The 15,417-nt window shown below is 29.1% G+C and overlaps 1 protein-coding gene across 1 annotated transcript; it reads left to right on the top strand.

The window, feature by feature from the left end:
* Positions 1 to 8,388: 8,388 nt before the first annotated feature.
* On the top strand, positions 8,389 to 11,821 carry LOC114400534 (probable serine/threonine-protein kinase WNK9). Its single transcript, XM_028363023.1, has 7 exons — positions 8,389 to 8,534; positions 8,626 to 8,663; positions 8,854 to 9,081; positions 9,210 to 9,430; positions 9,668 to 9,825; positions 9,910 to 10,339; positions 10,439 to 11,821. Exons 1-7 carry the CDS (start codon positions 8,475 to 8,477, stop codon positions 11,350 to 11,352), a joined length of 2,049 nt encoding a protein of 682 aa, XP_028218824.1. The 5' UTR covers positions 8,389 to 8,474; the 3' UTR covers positions 11,353 to 11,821.
* The last annotated feature ends 3,596 nt before the right edge of the window (positions 11,822 to 15,417 follow it).

Below are 15,417 nucleotides of genomic sequence, written 5' to 3'. Positions count from 1 at the left end.
ACTTTGGGAACTCCAACTTGTTCATATACTCCGGTTCCCTCCACGCTGACGGCGTTAATCTTCGCAAAACAGTTTGATTACCTAATACAAATTATTTCTTTGGGCCTCGGTAAAATATGATTACTAATCATAACAGGAAATGTAAAACATGACCAATGGCATGTATCAATAACATGTATATTTTTCCCTTCCACAGAATAATTCAATTTCGTTCTTTGGAAATGTCACTTAAATGAATTCTAACCGTTCTTTGGACGATATGTAATCGTATATTCTAAATTTAACTCAAGGAAACTTCTGAGCATTAAAACTAAGTGTATAATAATGACTCGGAAGCTGCCCTCTCAACACACTGCAGAGTACAGACCTGTTAAATTACAAGCGCGAGAGAAAAAAATGCATTTCCTTTTATGATCATCTGCTCTCATTAATTTGCTAATAAACAATCTTACTCAATCAGACATAAATTAATCGAAATGTCTACAAGAGTGTTTGAAAACCTGTTTTACTATATAAAAAAAAAAAAGTTGCTAACAACATTTTGTCTGACACTTTTTTTTTTAACACTCTTCATGTAACTGGCTGAAATTTGTTAAAAATTACTAACTTTGATGAATCTCACCTATCATTTAATGATTTTTACTGATTTAGATATGAGATTCCCAAAATTGATAGTTTTAAAAATAAAAAACTTCATTCAGTCAGTCAGTCGCAAACAATCTAACATTGTTTGGTCTCGAAAACAAGCGTGTAAACAAGAAGCCCAATATGTTATCCCTGGGGCCATGGGCCCATGAGTTGATTGATTGATACGCACACGGGTTTGCATTTCTAAATTTGGTTGCTCCAATATGATAGAGTCCTCAAGACTCAAGAGGCTCCGGAGAAGTTAAAAGTTTAAAACAAAAAACAAGAGTTATTTTTTAAGATATTATTGACATTATTTAACACGAATTTTATTATAAATTACTACCATTTTTGTTAGAAAAAATTGAAGAAGATGATTAATGGCGATCTATGCTTTAGGAAATAAGAAAGAAAGGGATTCTGCTCTCGGAGAAAAAAAGATAGAATGATAAGTGTGTAGTGCATTATTATAATTTTCTCATTATAAAGTGTTATAAAACAACTCTTTTTATACAATTCAAAACATAGTTGGTAGTTAGTTATAACTATCACTCATTATTTAACAACTAAGACCAAATGATATCAAATTGTTTAATTGTATTTTTATCATATTTCAACAATTTTAATTAATTATGAACCTTTTTTTTTATGATAATACATTCATACAATACAAGAGTTGCTCAAGGCAAATAAAGGTAAAAATAGATTAAGTTATTTGTGGGAAATTTATGACTTAGTCAACATGAGGCTTAATTAGGTTAAGTCAAACTTGTTTATTAAATAAGTATCAAACCATATGAGCCTTTTTTTCTAATTTGTTTTTTTTTCAAATGTTTCTCCCTTTGTATTTTGTATTTTCGTGTGATGTGATGAAGTTTGAGTCCGACTGTGGAAAATAACAACACATTCTGTGAACATATCAGAGTACTCCATCCATTAGTCAAATAAACAATATCTTAATACTAATCTTAATCGATGTTTATCTTCTTAATCATTTCAAATGGACATGAACTCATGCAACAATAAGACGAAAACAATAGAATATATGGCTGGCTTGCCAATCGTTGTTCACTTTTAGCATGCGAAGACTCCTAGGATACAATTCTTATTCCATTTGGATAAACAAATTAAAGAAAGTTATAAAACCCAGAAAGTTGCGTACGTAATAAAGGTGCTAATTAAAAAAATGGATGCATGGATTTCCATCAACGCGATCCATTTACAGCATTTAGTTTTTGACTACCATAAACTTCCCTTTATTTTAGAAGTTTCCAATGTTCGAAATTAACAAATTGATGGTTCTCAGAAGAAAGAAAAAAAATGAATGAACATGAAAGCTAAAGTAGGAATTGCATGTTGGAGAAAAATTAAGTTCCTTGCTTAGTGTCTCCATTGATTTATTTATTTGTTTTGGTGTGGAGTCATGCCGTATATTACTATATATCTTCTTTTTATATCTATTGCTGACGAATGCATTCATTTTCAAAGATCTTAGTATTTGGAACCACTATTACTATTTTATCATATTGAACTTTTAATTGGTTATGGTTTGGAACCTCTATCTATGAGCAGATCGCAGAGTCTTTCTTCTTTTCCTTGTGGAAACTATCGAAGAATATATAATTCCCTCACATGGAACTTTTTGAAGAATAAAAAACCTTTTGACGATATACAAAACTAATTTCAGGGACTTACAAGAAATTGGTGCACTTTCTTTATCAGGAACAAAATAATATTCTTTTAAAACTTCACGTAAGCTTTCTGTGAGTACACCAAATTAAGAGATTGGTGGAAATCTTTCAATTGAAGACGACTTTCTTGGAAGCTATGATACATCACTGATTAAAAGATGGTACTTGCGTTGAATACGAAAAAGGGTATAAGTTTTTACGTGGAATAATAAAGCCACTATGTCCAAAAGATATGTATATATCCATGAGTGGAGAGAAAAAAAGAAAAAAGAAAACTAGCATCCTTATCTTCGGCTAAATAATAGTCATTAAAAAGGTAGCAACTATAGCCCACCCAAAACTTTTTTGACAAAAATTCGTGAGATGTGATAAGTATTGAGCGTTCCCCGATATTAAGCACCGAATAAAATTAAATGTGCCCATTTCATTAAAGGCAATTTGAAATTAGATTATTTATCTCCCTCTGTCGCTGTCGTTAACACTAGATGCCCACCCCATCGTTTTGGGGAGCCCAAGCCAAACAGGGAATTAATTACTGTGCTTCTGCAGTGGACAAAACAAAACGTACGTACAGCATACACAGCTGGGAATGGAGCAGACAACGTTTTTAATGCACGCATGCCTTTGTGATTTTTGTGACTGTGTGTGAGTGAGTTGATACAAGTGTACCACAAACTTTCAGATAAACATGCACATGCATTGATGATTCTAATCTCTGATCTTTTAGGCCATGTAATCTTTGAGTGGGGGGCGGGTTTGAGCAGTTTGGCTGACTTGTAAAGCATATCTACTGCGTACACTTTCCGTATATGTGTGTATATATATATATATAAAATTGATTTTTCCATAAGCTTTTCATCTTCTTGTACTTTATTCGAAATAGGATGTTGTTGCTGACTTGCAAGAATTCCTTCTTGACCTGTTTGCTTGAATCACGAAAGTTAAAAGAGAAATTATTTCTTTACAGCAAATTTATACGATGGTAAGAAAAGAAGAAAGGGAAGTTTAAGAAAATCGTTGTGGTGTTAATATAATAATAGCAACAGTAATGTTACTCTCTCACATCTGAATCACATAAGAGTATCAAGTTATTACAGTATTTTTAACATCCTGATTAATAAAAAATATGAAAAAAATATAAATCTATCGTAAAAAAAAGTTAACAAAATAACAATATTTTTTAAAGAGAAAATATTAAACTTATTAATAAAATGAGATCAGATTTAACACATGATATGTTAAAATCTGTTCAAGAAAGAAAAAATAACAATATGATCATAACAAAAGTTTCCTTTCTGGAAGGTATATGCTGCAAAAGAAAAGTCCAATCTTTGCTATATGAAGTTACAAATAGTTTGTAACTTATTGGCATAAATGATGCAGAATTGAAATTTCATGCCCTTAAATAAATTTTTAAATAGTCATATGATCATAACAAACTTTAAATCTTAACCACAGTATTATGTATAATTTTATTGTCCATGTTTTTATTTCTTACAATAAAAAAAAGTTCAAAAGAGAGAGAACCAACTTTAGCACATCTATACCCTTCATTGTTTGCTGAGTATTTTCGTATTTTTGCTTAGAGACCAAAGAATACGTTTATTCTTTAGAGAATAGGGTTGGTTATGAGGCTTAATCTCTGATTGAGTATTGAACCAAACTGTTTAGTTAAAGATATAACGCTGAAAGATGGCCTCTGTGATCACCACGAATTTGAGAGAAAGAAGGGAGGGGGGTTAATTCCACTAGTCGATACATGTCTACTACCATCTGATTGCATTTATGTATTTATATTCAATTTTAATTTTGTTCTGTTTGCTATGTCTATCCATGGTAAAATAGAAATTTTAGTCACATCCAGCGTATTTAGAAGCTCTGTCGTTGGCCCTCTTTTCTTTTCTTTTACTACCCTATGTTTGGTCAAAAAGAAAGAGAGGGGAAAGAAAATAAATATACATTTTATCTTATTTGATTGAAGAAATAATTATTATTATTGATTATTGATTGGTTGTTTAATTAATTGTATATTGACAGAGTAGATATAGAGAAAGTTCTGATGAAAGGTGCATAGATCCCACTTGTGTGTGCATGTGCTCTAGCTGGCAATCAATGCACCCTAACCTCCAAACAGAACACATGTCTAATTTACGTTTGAGATAATTCGTACGTACAGATATAGAGACATTATCATACACACACTCACCAAAAAAAAGTACATTTTTTTTTTGTGTTGTTAGCGTTTGATTTATACGAAATTGCCAGAATGTCACATTAGTTTTGATATGATTCGTGACAATAATAGGAGGCGTGCTACTTGGTTGATGTTGCTATTAATTAGTTGCTAGTCTTTTGCTTCTCATTAACTAAACTAATTAGTTTGTTTGGTGGCCACAAATCTTTAGATAATACCTCTGGCGGCGACGCTGAATCGCGTTGAGGAAGGGAATTTGGATCAAATATGTTGTATATATGGTAAGAGAGTATATTATAGATTAATTTAAAAGCTGTTAAAGATAGTACACCATAAATTATATGGAACAGTAGTTCATAGTAGAATCCGTCATATATATCATAGCAAGCTTGATATACTTTCCCCACCAAAAATAATTATGATCCTATTTTGTTTCCCACATATCAACAAAAACTAATAAATAAATAAATAAAATATAATAATTTTACAAAAATAACTCTATTAAATAAAAAATAATAATATTAATATTAGATTATATATATATATATATATATATATATATATATATATATATATATATATATATATATATAAGATTAATCTATCACTTGTTAGGTTAAAGGATATCAGAAAACATGTATATAAAAAATTGTATAATTTTAAACTTTTCACTACATGAATTTGGGATTTGTCTCGAAAAGGGATAGAGTACAAGGAAGATATTTTTATATTTTACTCAAAGTGGGAGATCGTTGTGTTCTGGGTGCGTTTACATTTGTGTAATTGATGTAAAAAACATTTTCAACATGGATTATACATATAATTAATGTAAAAAATAGAAAACGTACAAAATTGGGTTGTTTTATAAACTTTACAAATCCATACTATTTTCATTTTCAAATAAGTATTATATTTGATTTTTTATTATAATTATTCTCTTCGAGTGATATCTTTATCGAATTTCTTTTGCAAAGAGTACAAACTAAACAAAAACAAAAAAGATCCACGATTAAAAGAGTTTTCCTTCTCTTTTTTTTGAAAAAAATAGAAGAATTTATACAAAATTGATGATGAGAAATATAAATTAGGGTTGTTAAAAAATTTCTCGTAAACATTCTTTTCAATTATAAACTATGGAATCATCCATTTCGATATATAAAAAATAATCGATTTGAAAATTTCGTAAAAAATAAAATTTCATAATTATTTTTTTCATACATATCAAAGTGATGGAAAAAAAATATCTTTTATGTATTTATCAAATTTATCAACTTTTCATAAAATGATAGAAACCTAATTTTATCTTTTCACAAAAGATAAAATTTCTTATGATGAATTGTCTAATTATTGGAGCTATACTAATGAAGAGAAAAGAAACAAATTGAGCAATGAATTTGTAAATAGGGTAAAAGTTAAGGATAAGGAATTAATTTTTCTTGATATATTAGAAAACCAAAATTGATTGTGTAATGATGAAACTAAAACAAAATAGCTTACTAGAATATATGATCCTGTCATGAATGGACGCTTTCGTGGATAGATCGAAAATGTTTTTTCAACCTCAATTCAATATGAAAAAAATGACAAAAAAAATATCATTTTGATAAATAAAATTTATGGTATCCTTATTTCTAATAATATTTATAAAAAATAATAATAATTATCCATAATATATATATATATATATATATATATATATATATATATATATATATATATATATATATATATATATATATATGTATAGGGAGACTACCTAATCTTAAGTATGCTAATTAATTTTTTCATTTTCTTAAAAACAACAACTTTCAATTAAATGTCACCATAACGTCCAAGAGTCGTAAGTAATCATTTACACTCATCCTTTAATTCTTGTTTACATGAATTATTTAGAGAGAAAGGGTAGCGAGCAGTCACATTCTAATTAATACTCTTTTCTTTTTATGATAGTCTTTTATAATTAGTTAAAATTTTATTAAAAATTACTAATTTAAATGGATCTCATATTTAATTTTTTTTAAAAAAAATATTAAATGAGATGCTACATATAAAGTAAAAAAAATGACATTTAAGTCTTATTAAAATTAATAATTTTTAATAAATTTCAATCAACCACGAAAACATATAAAAAGAAAAATATTATTAACATTTTTCTTGTATTTATTATCAGTGAATAAATGCCGTTAAGCTGAAATATAAAAATATTATAAACAGAGTAAAAAAATTATGAATAGCACAACTTTCTGCATCTCAATAATTATTTTATTTTTTATTTCTTAACTAATAACCTAATATTACTGGATAACATTTACCAAACATTATATCAATTATTATTACCTTTGCTTGTGACTTTCAATACTCAAAAGAAATGTCTCAATGTCAGACACATTGTTATTTTTGGCCGATCGATCGGGTAAATTTTCTTTTGACTTTCGTGTGCAAAAACAAAAAAAAGCAATACCATTCGAGAAGACAGGTACTTACACTTAAAGAGAGAGAACGGGTACTTTGTGAAATTTTTGTTTTTCACTTAAAGCAATACCATTCGAGAAGACAGGTACTTACACTTAAAGAAATTTTTGTTTTTCGCACATGCCCGTCAAAAACTTATTTTTGCTCCACAAAAAAAACAATATGTTTTTCACATATGTTTTATGAGTAATAAATGATCTCAACTTATCAATTTGTTTCACTTAATATATATATTTCTTTTATTTTATTATTGTTGAGAAATATCTAAGTCCCATATGACAGTTTTATTCTTCATTTTTTAAAGTGTAATTTGTATATCTATCAGACAATTTCACTTAATCATCTAATATCATGTTAAATTTCATCTCAAAATCAATTAACATCAAAAAGTTGATATATGAGTCTCACCCCAAAGAGTAAGATAACCAACCTGAGACTTAATATTTTTCAACAATTATCTCTTTCTTTTATTTTGATACGAAGTTATAAGAGTTATATGATTTCTGATATTGTACCTCAAATCCATTCATACATGCATGAACCAAATCTAATGTCACAAAAATCTAAATTAAAATTAATAAATTCTTTGTAACAAAATTAGTTGTCGTTTGTACATTTTCGGTGTAGAAATGGTATATAATACACTATTTTATCCATATATGGGTCTGAATGTCTGATCTAGACATGCGAAACTGTATTAACTACAACAAATATTTGATTTATATGCATAAAACATGATTAATTTTTTTATATAATTAAGATGTATAAAAAATAATTTTTAACATGTAAATTATATTATAATTAAAATTTATAATAAAAATGAATATATTTTAATATATAAATTATATTTTTTGGTTTATAGTATAATGAATAATTTAATTTATATATATATATATATATATTTATATATATATAAAAGTCAGCCAAAAGAATAATATTAAAAATTTTAAATTTAAAACTTTGTTTTAAAAGAAATTTCTCAACTGATAAGATGTGATATTTTGCTATACATAATTAAATTTTACTAATCGTTTGGTTTCTAATAAATAAGGATTTTTTATTTTGTTTTTATTGTAGTTATTTAAAGATTTTTATCTTATTTTAGTTTATGTTGTGAAATAATAATATTAAAAGATAATATTTTACTGTGTCGTCAAAGAATTTAACATAGATAATTACATATGATTGTTTTTTGGAAAATTATAATTTTAAACTTTTTATTTGTTTAAAACAGTTAATGACATTAAGAGATGTAAAATAATATTCGTCAAAAAATGACGTGCAAACCGTCAAAATTATGGCACTGTAAAGTTGCTCTCCTGTCTCTCTCTTTCTCCTGTTCTCCCTCTCGTCAATTATTATTAAATCTCTGTTAAAGGAATAAATATATTATTATATGGAGAGAAAGAGAGAGATAAATTTGTGAAAAATTTATTTTGGGTGTTTGATGTGTATTTGTATGAAAGGAGGAGAAGTCTAATCATAAGAGGATGAATCAGCTTCAAGCATCTGAGTTTGTTGAACTTGATCCAACTGCCAGATACGGCAGAGTAACTATACTATGCCCTCTCTCTCTCTCTCTCTCTTTTCCTTATTATCATGTTTTTGCTCGCAGTTTTATGATTTTTTTTTTTTTTGCAGTACAATGAAATCCTCGGCAAAGGAGCTTCCAAGACAGTGTATGAATATTTCAGACAAATCCCTTTCCTTATCTTTCTCAATTTCCCGTTTTCTTTTTGTTTGTTTCGGTTGATTACGTTACTGGCCCCACTTCTGATTATACAAAGCTGAGGGTCCTTTTTTTCTGAGTTTGTAGAAATGGGCATTTGATATTCTTTTTTTTTTAATTTTTATTTCTGATTGGTTCAGATATAGAGCATTTGATGAGTACCAAGGGATTGAAGTTGCTTGGAATCAGGTTAAATTGTATGATTTTCTGCAGAGCCCTGAAGATCTCGAGAGGCTTTACTGTGAAGTTCATCTCCTCAAGACGTTGAAGCACAGAAGCATAATGAAATTTTACACTTCTTGGGTTGATACAGCGAACAGAAATATCAACTTTGTGACTGAAATGTTCACTTCTGGTACCCTTAGACAGTGAGTTCCCTCCATTTTCAACCTTTTGCCACTCCTCTATATTATATTTGTATGATCATTATCCTTTTTGTGCTTTTGAGAAGTTTTGTTATTTTTTCTTCTTTTATTTATTTTAATTATCACAATAGATATAGGCAAAAGCACAAGAGAGTTAACATTAGGGCAGTGAAGCATTGGTGTAGACAAATCCTGAGAGGGCTTCTCTATCTTCATAGCCGTGACCCACCTGTGATCCATAGAGATCTTAAATGTGATAATATTTTTGTCAACGGAAACCAAGGGGAAGTTAAGATTGGGGATCTTGGGTTGGCAGCAATTGTCCGCAAGTCCCATGCTGCTCATTGTGTAGGTATGTCTTTTTCATATCGTATAAGAAGGTATCAAGAAAAAACCTAGCCAATTCTAACACCATTTCTAATTATTTCAGTTTGTTGATGCTACCTTTTGAAAATGATTTGGCAATAACGTATGAAACTGTGTGATATGTACTGCAGCGATGGCGCTGTTAACATAATTAGAGGATTGATTTGAACAAGGATCGGTAATTCTGATTAGAGTTTTATTTGTTACATTTGTATTTCTACAGGAACGCCCGAGTTCATGGCACCAGAAGTTTATGAAGAGTCGTATAATGAACTAGTTGACATATATTCCTTTGGGATGTGTGTATTAGAAATGGTCACATTTGAATATCCTTATAGCGAATGTAGCCATCCAGCACAAATCTACAAGAAAGTTATTTCTGTAAGATTGCTTTCTTTCTCTTTTCTATTGAAGAAGTGTTTTTTTCAGGAGTGGCAAGATATCAATCGCATTTTACATTTCCAGGGGAAGAAACCGGATGCCTTGTATAAAGTGAAGGATCCAGAAGTGCGAAAATTTGTTGAGAAATGCCTGGCAACAGTGTCTCTAAGGCTCTCTGCAAGGGAGCTTCTAGATGATCCTTTTCTTCAGATTGATGATTATGAGTATGATTTGGGACCGGTGGACAGTGGATCATTTGATGACTTGGGTCCTCTTACCCATCAGCCATTCTTTGATCTCCACCGGACCTATAGTAACATGAGTACTGAATACTCGAATGGCTTTGAATATGAAGGAGACTGGTATTCTCATCCAGCTGAGATTGAACCTAGTGGAATTGAACTTTTCGAGTGCCATGACGATGAAGCCTCTGAAGATGTTGACATAAGCATTAGAGGCAAGAGGAAAGATGACGGTGGCATCTTTTTGAGACTAAGAATTGCAGACAAAGAAGGTTGGAAAATTACTTTTATTGTTTTGGTACTCTATCCCCATGACTTGTATATTGCAGAATGGAATTTAAGATTGATAATTTGACTTGTTTATGTGGCAGGCCATATTCGGAATATTTATTTCCCATTTGACACAGAGACGGACACAGCATTAAGTGTAGCAACTGAAATGGTTGCAGAACTCGACATTACTGATCAGGATGTTACCAGTATATCAGATATGATAGACGGGGAAATTGCTTCCTTGGTACCTGAATGGAAGCCAGGACCAGGAATTGAAGAAACTAACCATTATTTAAATAAAATTGTTTGTCACAATTGTGTGTCTAATCAAGGCAGAAAGAACTTGCAGCTTCCTCAATGTTGTAGGCATGGATGTGCTTCAATGCATGGGCGCTTCGAGGAGATTACCTTCCCATCTGAGTGTGACAATCATGTTAGAGGGGATGCACCTATCAAATCAAGCCAATCAGACTGCTTGCAGTATCAGGAGTCATGGAATCATCATGAAAGTTGTGAACTGAGTCCAGTAGAGTCTGACCAAAGTCATTCTGGCGAGCAATATGAACAATTTGATAAACCAGTATTAGCAGAAGACAAAGAAGGAAAGGGTATTTGGGAAAACAAGTTTGCACATGATCCAGGAAACCCCCCACGAAGTTTATCAGGAAATTATTTCTCTGCTATCCGTTTTTTATGTTGTGGCCCTGAGAATGAATATGAGAAAGAGGTTCAACAAGAAATGAGATGGATCAAAGCAAAACACGAAAGGGAGTCAAGGAAACTTAGGGATAAACTGTTTGGTATAGCAGCTAAATCTTCACATACCAGTAACAGAGAGCACAAAACCCAACAAGGCATTATGCCACCACTGCCACAAACAGTAAACGGAGTGGACCATGGTATTCACTTGAAACCCTTGGGTAATTTCTGGAATTATGATTCAGTTGCCGTTCTCAAGTCCAAAAGAACCACCCCAATTTGGGCACCCAAAGGGCCCAAAATTGTGAGGTGATGTAATCTCACAAAGAAGGTATGGTTACTGCAAAGAGTTTTTACTCAGGGTCGCTTAGAGACACTCTACACAGGACAGTTTCCCTTCCTGTTGATGCTGTGGATATATAATTTTATGATAGTCGTTGCATTCTTTTGTGCATTATATACATACAGTCCTAGAGGCTATCTGATTTCTACACCCCACCTTTTTTCTGTCTTGGAATTTCAATTTCCCCACAAAGATACAAAATCCTTTCCTTACAAAAGTATCAATATACAGTACAGTGTCATATATTTAGAATAAACAGATTTTATTATTTTATTTTTTTGGGTGAGGAGGAGGTGATCAATCATGAACGTGGCTTGTGTAATAGTACTTAGTATGACAATCGGTCAAGTCTACATGCAATTTTGTGTAAGTCTTTTTTGGAAAACAAATTGTATTGGAATTGCTAGGAATGAGAAAACAACGTGTCACAGTTGCATTATGTTTTTAAATAGAACTGCAATAATTGAGTGTGCCACCTGGGTCAAATTCTCCCTTAAACTTAATGCGCGTGGAGATTCAACCCAAATGGTGTCTGTCTATTTATGTTAGTCAATTACCCTTTTACGATCCATCCGAAACAACGAGCAAATTCAAGTGCTCTTGGTGCAACCAACCGTTTGATTGTTTCTAAATTCCTAACAAATCAACTAAATGAGTTGTTACGCTGGTACACGCTGTTGCCTCGTTGAAATTGCTCAATTCGAGCGTTATACATTTGTCTAAAATTAGTATTCAAAGCGGAAACGTTGTTAAATTTTCATGTGCATGGGAAGTGAAGGGGATGAATAGTAATACACGTTGACAAATGACAATGCAATCAATTATTTATTAATATTTTCACTATTATTTGGCGTGTCAGTTCCGACTGGGCGTTGGCCAATGAGAAAATATGAGATGGTTTCTGAACTTTATTTCTTATCAATCATGAATGACGACGCTCTTGATTTCAAAAGAAAATCAATTAATTTGACCCAAGAAAGAAAGTGTATAGGGTATTCTATTTCGGCTTTGCAATTTGGATTCTGCTTATAGAACTAGTTTTAGCGACCGTTTTTACACTGTGACCTCATTCATGCTGATTGCTTACTTTCTTCCATTGGAATTTACGGTCTTTTTAAAATTATCTTGGTCATTATTAATATATATGATTAAATAATGTACTGTAATTTTAAATTTAATATAAATTATTAAAAAATATTAAACCAAAAATAATATACTATTTATAATTCTATAATATTAAAATTTAAATTTATAAATAATAAGTCATAATATATAATGTTTAAAATTAGGCATTAAACAAAATCAAATATATCATACTAATATTTAAGTTCAACATCCCTAATTTTTTGTTGTCTGTATAGTTAAAAACTAAATAAATATAATTACAATAATTATCAACCATCATCATATTGATTTTTTTAATTAAATAAAATAATCAGCAAATCGATCAGAACATATTATACCTGTTTCATTCGCTATTGAACCGAATTAAGCGATGTTTACATTAATTATTTGTGAAACCAGTTTTTAAAGTTAAATTAAATGAACTGTTCTAGTGTTTGGTCCTCATCATACTAGTTTGAGTGTGTTTATATATAGCCGGTGAATTGGACGTAACACAAAAACAACACCATAATTGCTTTGGAATTTTTTAGTTTAATGCAAGTAGAACGTGTTTCTAAACATACCCTGGCCCGAATGATTTAGTTCCTACAATACTTTTTTTTTTTCTTGGAGCATCCCAAAAATAGTCATATAATATTTAATCTGATTTCCAAATAAACAAATTGTGGAGAAACCATAAAATTGCTTACTGTCTATAAATCATGTTTATACTGTGTTACAAAGAAATTTGAATCAAATAGTTTTTCAGGTAAAATAAAATAGTTAGTAGTATTTTTTTTTATCATATTTAGTATTTAGATATATTAGATGTCAATTTATGCACAACAAAAGGTTTAATTTGGAGCAGTATGGATTTATTAAAAAATTAGCACTAGATAATTACAGTTTAGTTTCGTCCTATTAAATGAGGTTGATTATAGGGATTAAATTTGAATTCTATCAACACCGAACAGTAAACAAATTATCTTACTATTACAAAGAGGTTTATTTCCCGTTCAGGCGTCTAATTTTTTGTTTTATAAATTGTTACTAGTAATTAATAATTTAATGTGTTTTTTAAAGGAATCATTTAATGTTTTAAATATGATAAAACTGTGAATACATCTGACTATTAGGCATTAATCAAAAGTCAAATTCGCGTTTAAGGATTGAACTTGAATTCTATCAAAAGTCAAAATTTTAATCTTACTATCATAAAGAGATTTATTTCCCGTTTAGGTGTCAATTTTTTAAAATTGTTACTATTAATTAATCATTTAATATTTTAAATATCATAAAACTGTAAATACATCTGATTTATTCATTTAAACTCTTGAATCACATGATGTGGGGACAGTCTGATAATTCAGCAGAACATATTTATATGATAAAACTGGAAATAATATGATTATTCATTTAATCATTTCGTTTTGATTTTAAAAGTAAAAAAAAAATAACAGATATTGTACGTGTCCTACTTTTTTATTGGATTGAATCAATTTTCATATCCAATTTTGGAAAGTAATTCAATCCATATCGAATGGAACTCTTTCCTACACATATAATTTTGTTTATAGAATTACTAACCTACTTATATTATTTATGAAATTACCATACTAATTTATTGTTTATGATCATGTTTTATAAATTATGTGTCATTTGTTTAACATTTTTTATAGTTTTAGATTAATAAGAATTTTTTTCTATTTATCGTATACCTATCGTGTTTTATATATATAAAAAAAATAAGATTAATTTAAAACTGAAAAAAAAAAATATCCTCTAACGTTTGAGAAGAGCGATTTGGCCTTTCCCAATAAAAACCATAATTTTAGCTTTGGCTAAACTTTAAATTTGTTTCGTTTGAATTTTAAATAAACATATGTTTAATTATAACTAAAAATAATATTCTCTCTCAGTCCTATAATAATTATCTTACAAAAAAAAATATCCCAAAATAAATTTCATTTAAAATTTTCAATGTAACATTAATTATTTTTTTCCACTATATCCCTTATAATATTAATGGTGGATAACAAAAATTATAAATAAATTAATGATAATATAAGATTAAATTTGTAAAATTATTATTTCTTTTATTTATGTATTACTTTTTTTTTGTCTCTGTAAAATAACATAGAATAACAATTATATTAAAATAGTGGGAGTAATGTATTAGTGACAATTTAGTGATCAATTGTTTTTCATCATTAATACTGAAATCACGACAATTTTTATAAGGAATGTTTTCAAGTTTTTTTATATAAATTATTTTAACACTAATATTAAATGTTATCTTTCTATATCAAGTTTCATCCTTAAGACAATGTTAAAAATAACAATAATAGATATAAAAAAATAATTAATTTGGACCTAAATCAATCTCAAATAATCTGTTCTGAATCAAACTAATTTATGGAATTTAATTGAAATTTGTTGTTTCTCATTCAATCATGAATAAGCATTTTATGATAAAATCGTTAATTTTTAATAATTACTTTAAATGGTAAATTAAGTTTTTAATCCTCAAAATTTTTTATATTTTTCATTTTGGTTCCCATATTTTTTGTTGACCTTGACCAATCTTTTAATTTTTTTTCTGTCCAACATTTTAGTCTTTTCGTCTATTTTAAAAGTTAAACAATAACGTGACGTATAAATTTATTATTATTTTATATGATGTTTTTCTTGGACAATTTGTGATATGATTTTGTGATTTATGAAATGGTTTGAATGGAGTTTGATTACTCAGGTTTTAAGTTGTTCAAGATTAAGCAATTTGAGGAACTAAAAACCATCACAAATTATTTAATTTTTAAAAAATATAATTTTCAACTGTTAAAGAAACACTAAAAAATGTGATCAAGTAAAATAATAATAAAGATAATATTACGTCGTCACTTCACGGTTAAAATAGACGAAAGCCTTGGA

Source organism: Glycine soja, chromosome 19, assembly GCF_004193775.1.
Source record: "Glycine soja cultivar W05 chromosome 19, ASM419377v2, whole genome shotgun sequence".
NCBI lineage: Eukaryota > Viridiplantae > Streptophyta > Magnoliopsida > Fabales > Fabaceae > Glycine > Glycine soja.
Note: the sequence above shows the minus strand (reverse complement) of the source record. Positions and strands in the feature narration are given on the sequence as shown.

Bases quoted from the DNA above. Each gene is read 5' to 3' on its own strand.
- LOC114400534 (XM_028363023.1), top strand. From the start codon at position 8,475: ATGAATCAGCTTCAAGCATCTGAGTTTGTTGAACTTGATCCAACTGCC. The intron at 8,535-8,625 runs GTAACTATACTA...TTTTTTTTGCAG, and splicing joins CAACTGCCAGATACGGCAGA to TACAATGAAATCCTCGGCAA. The intron at 9,826-9,909 runs GTAAGATTGCTT...TTACATTTCCAG, and splicing joins TCTACAAGAAAGTTATTTCT to GGGAAGAAACCGGATGCCTT.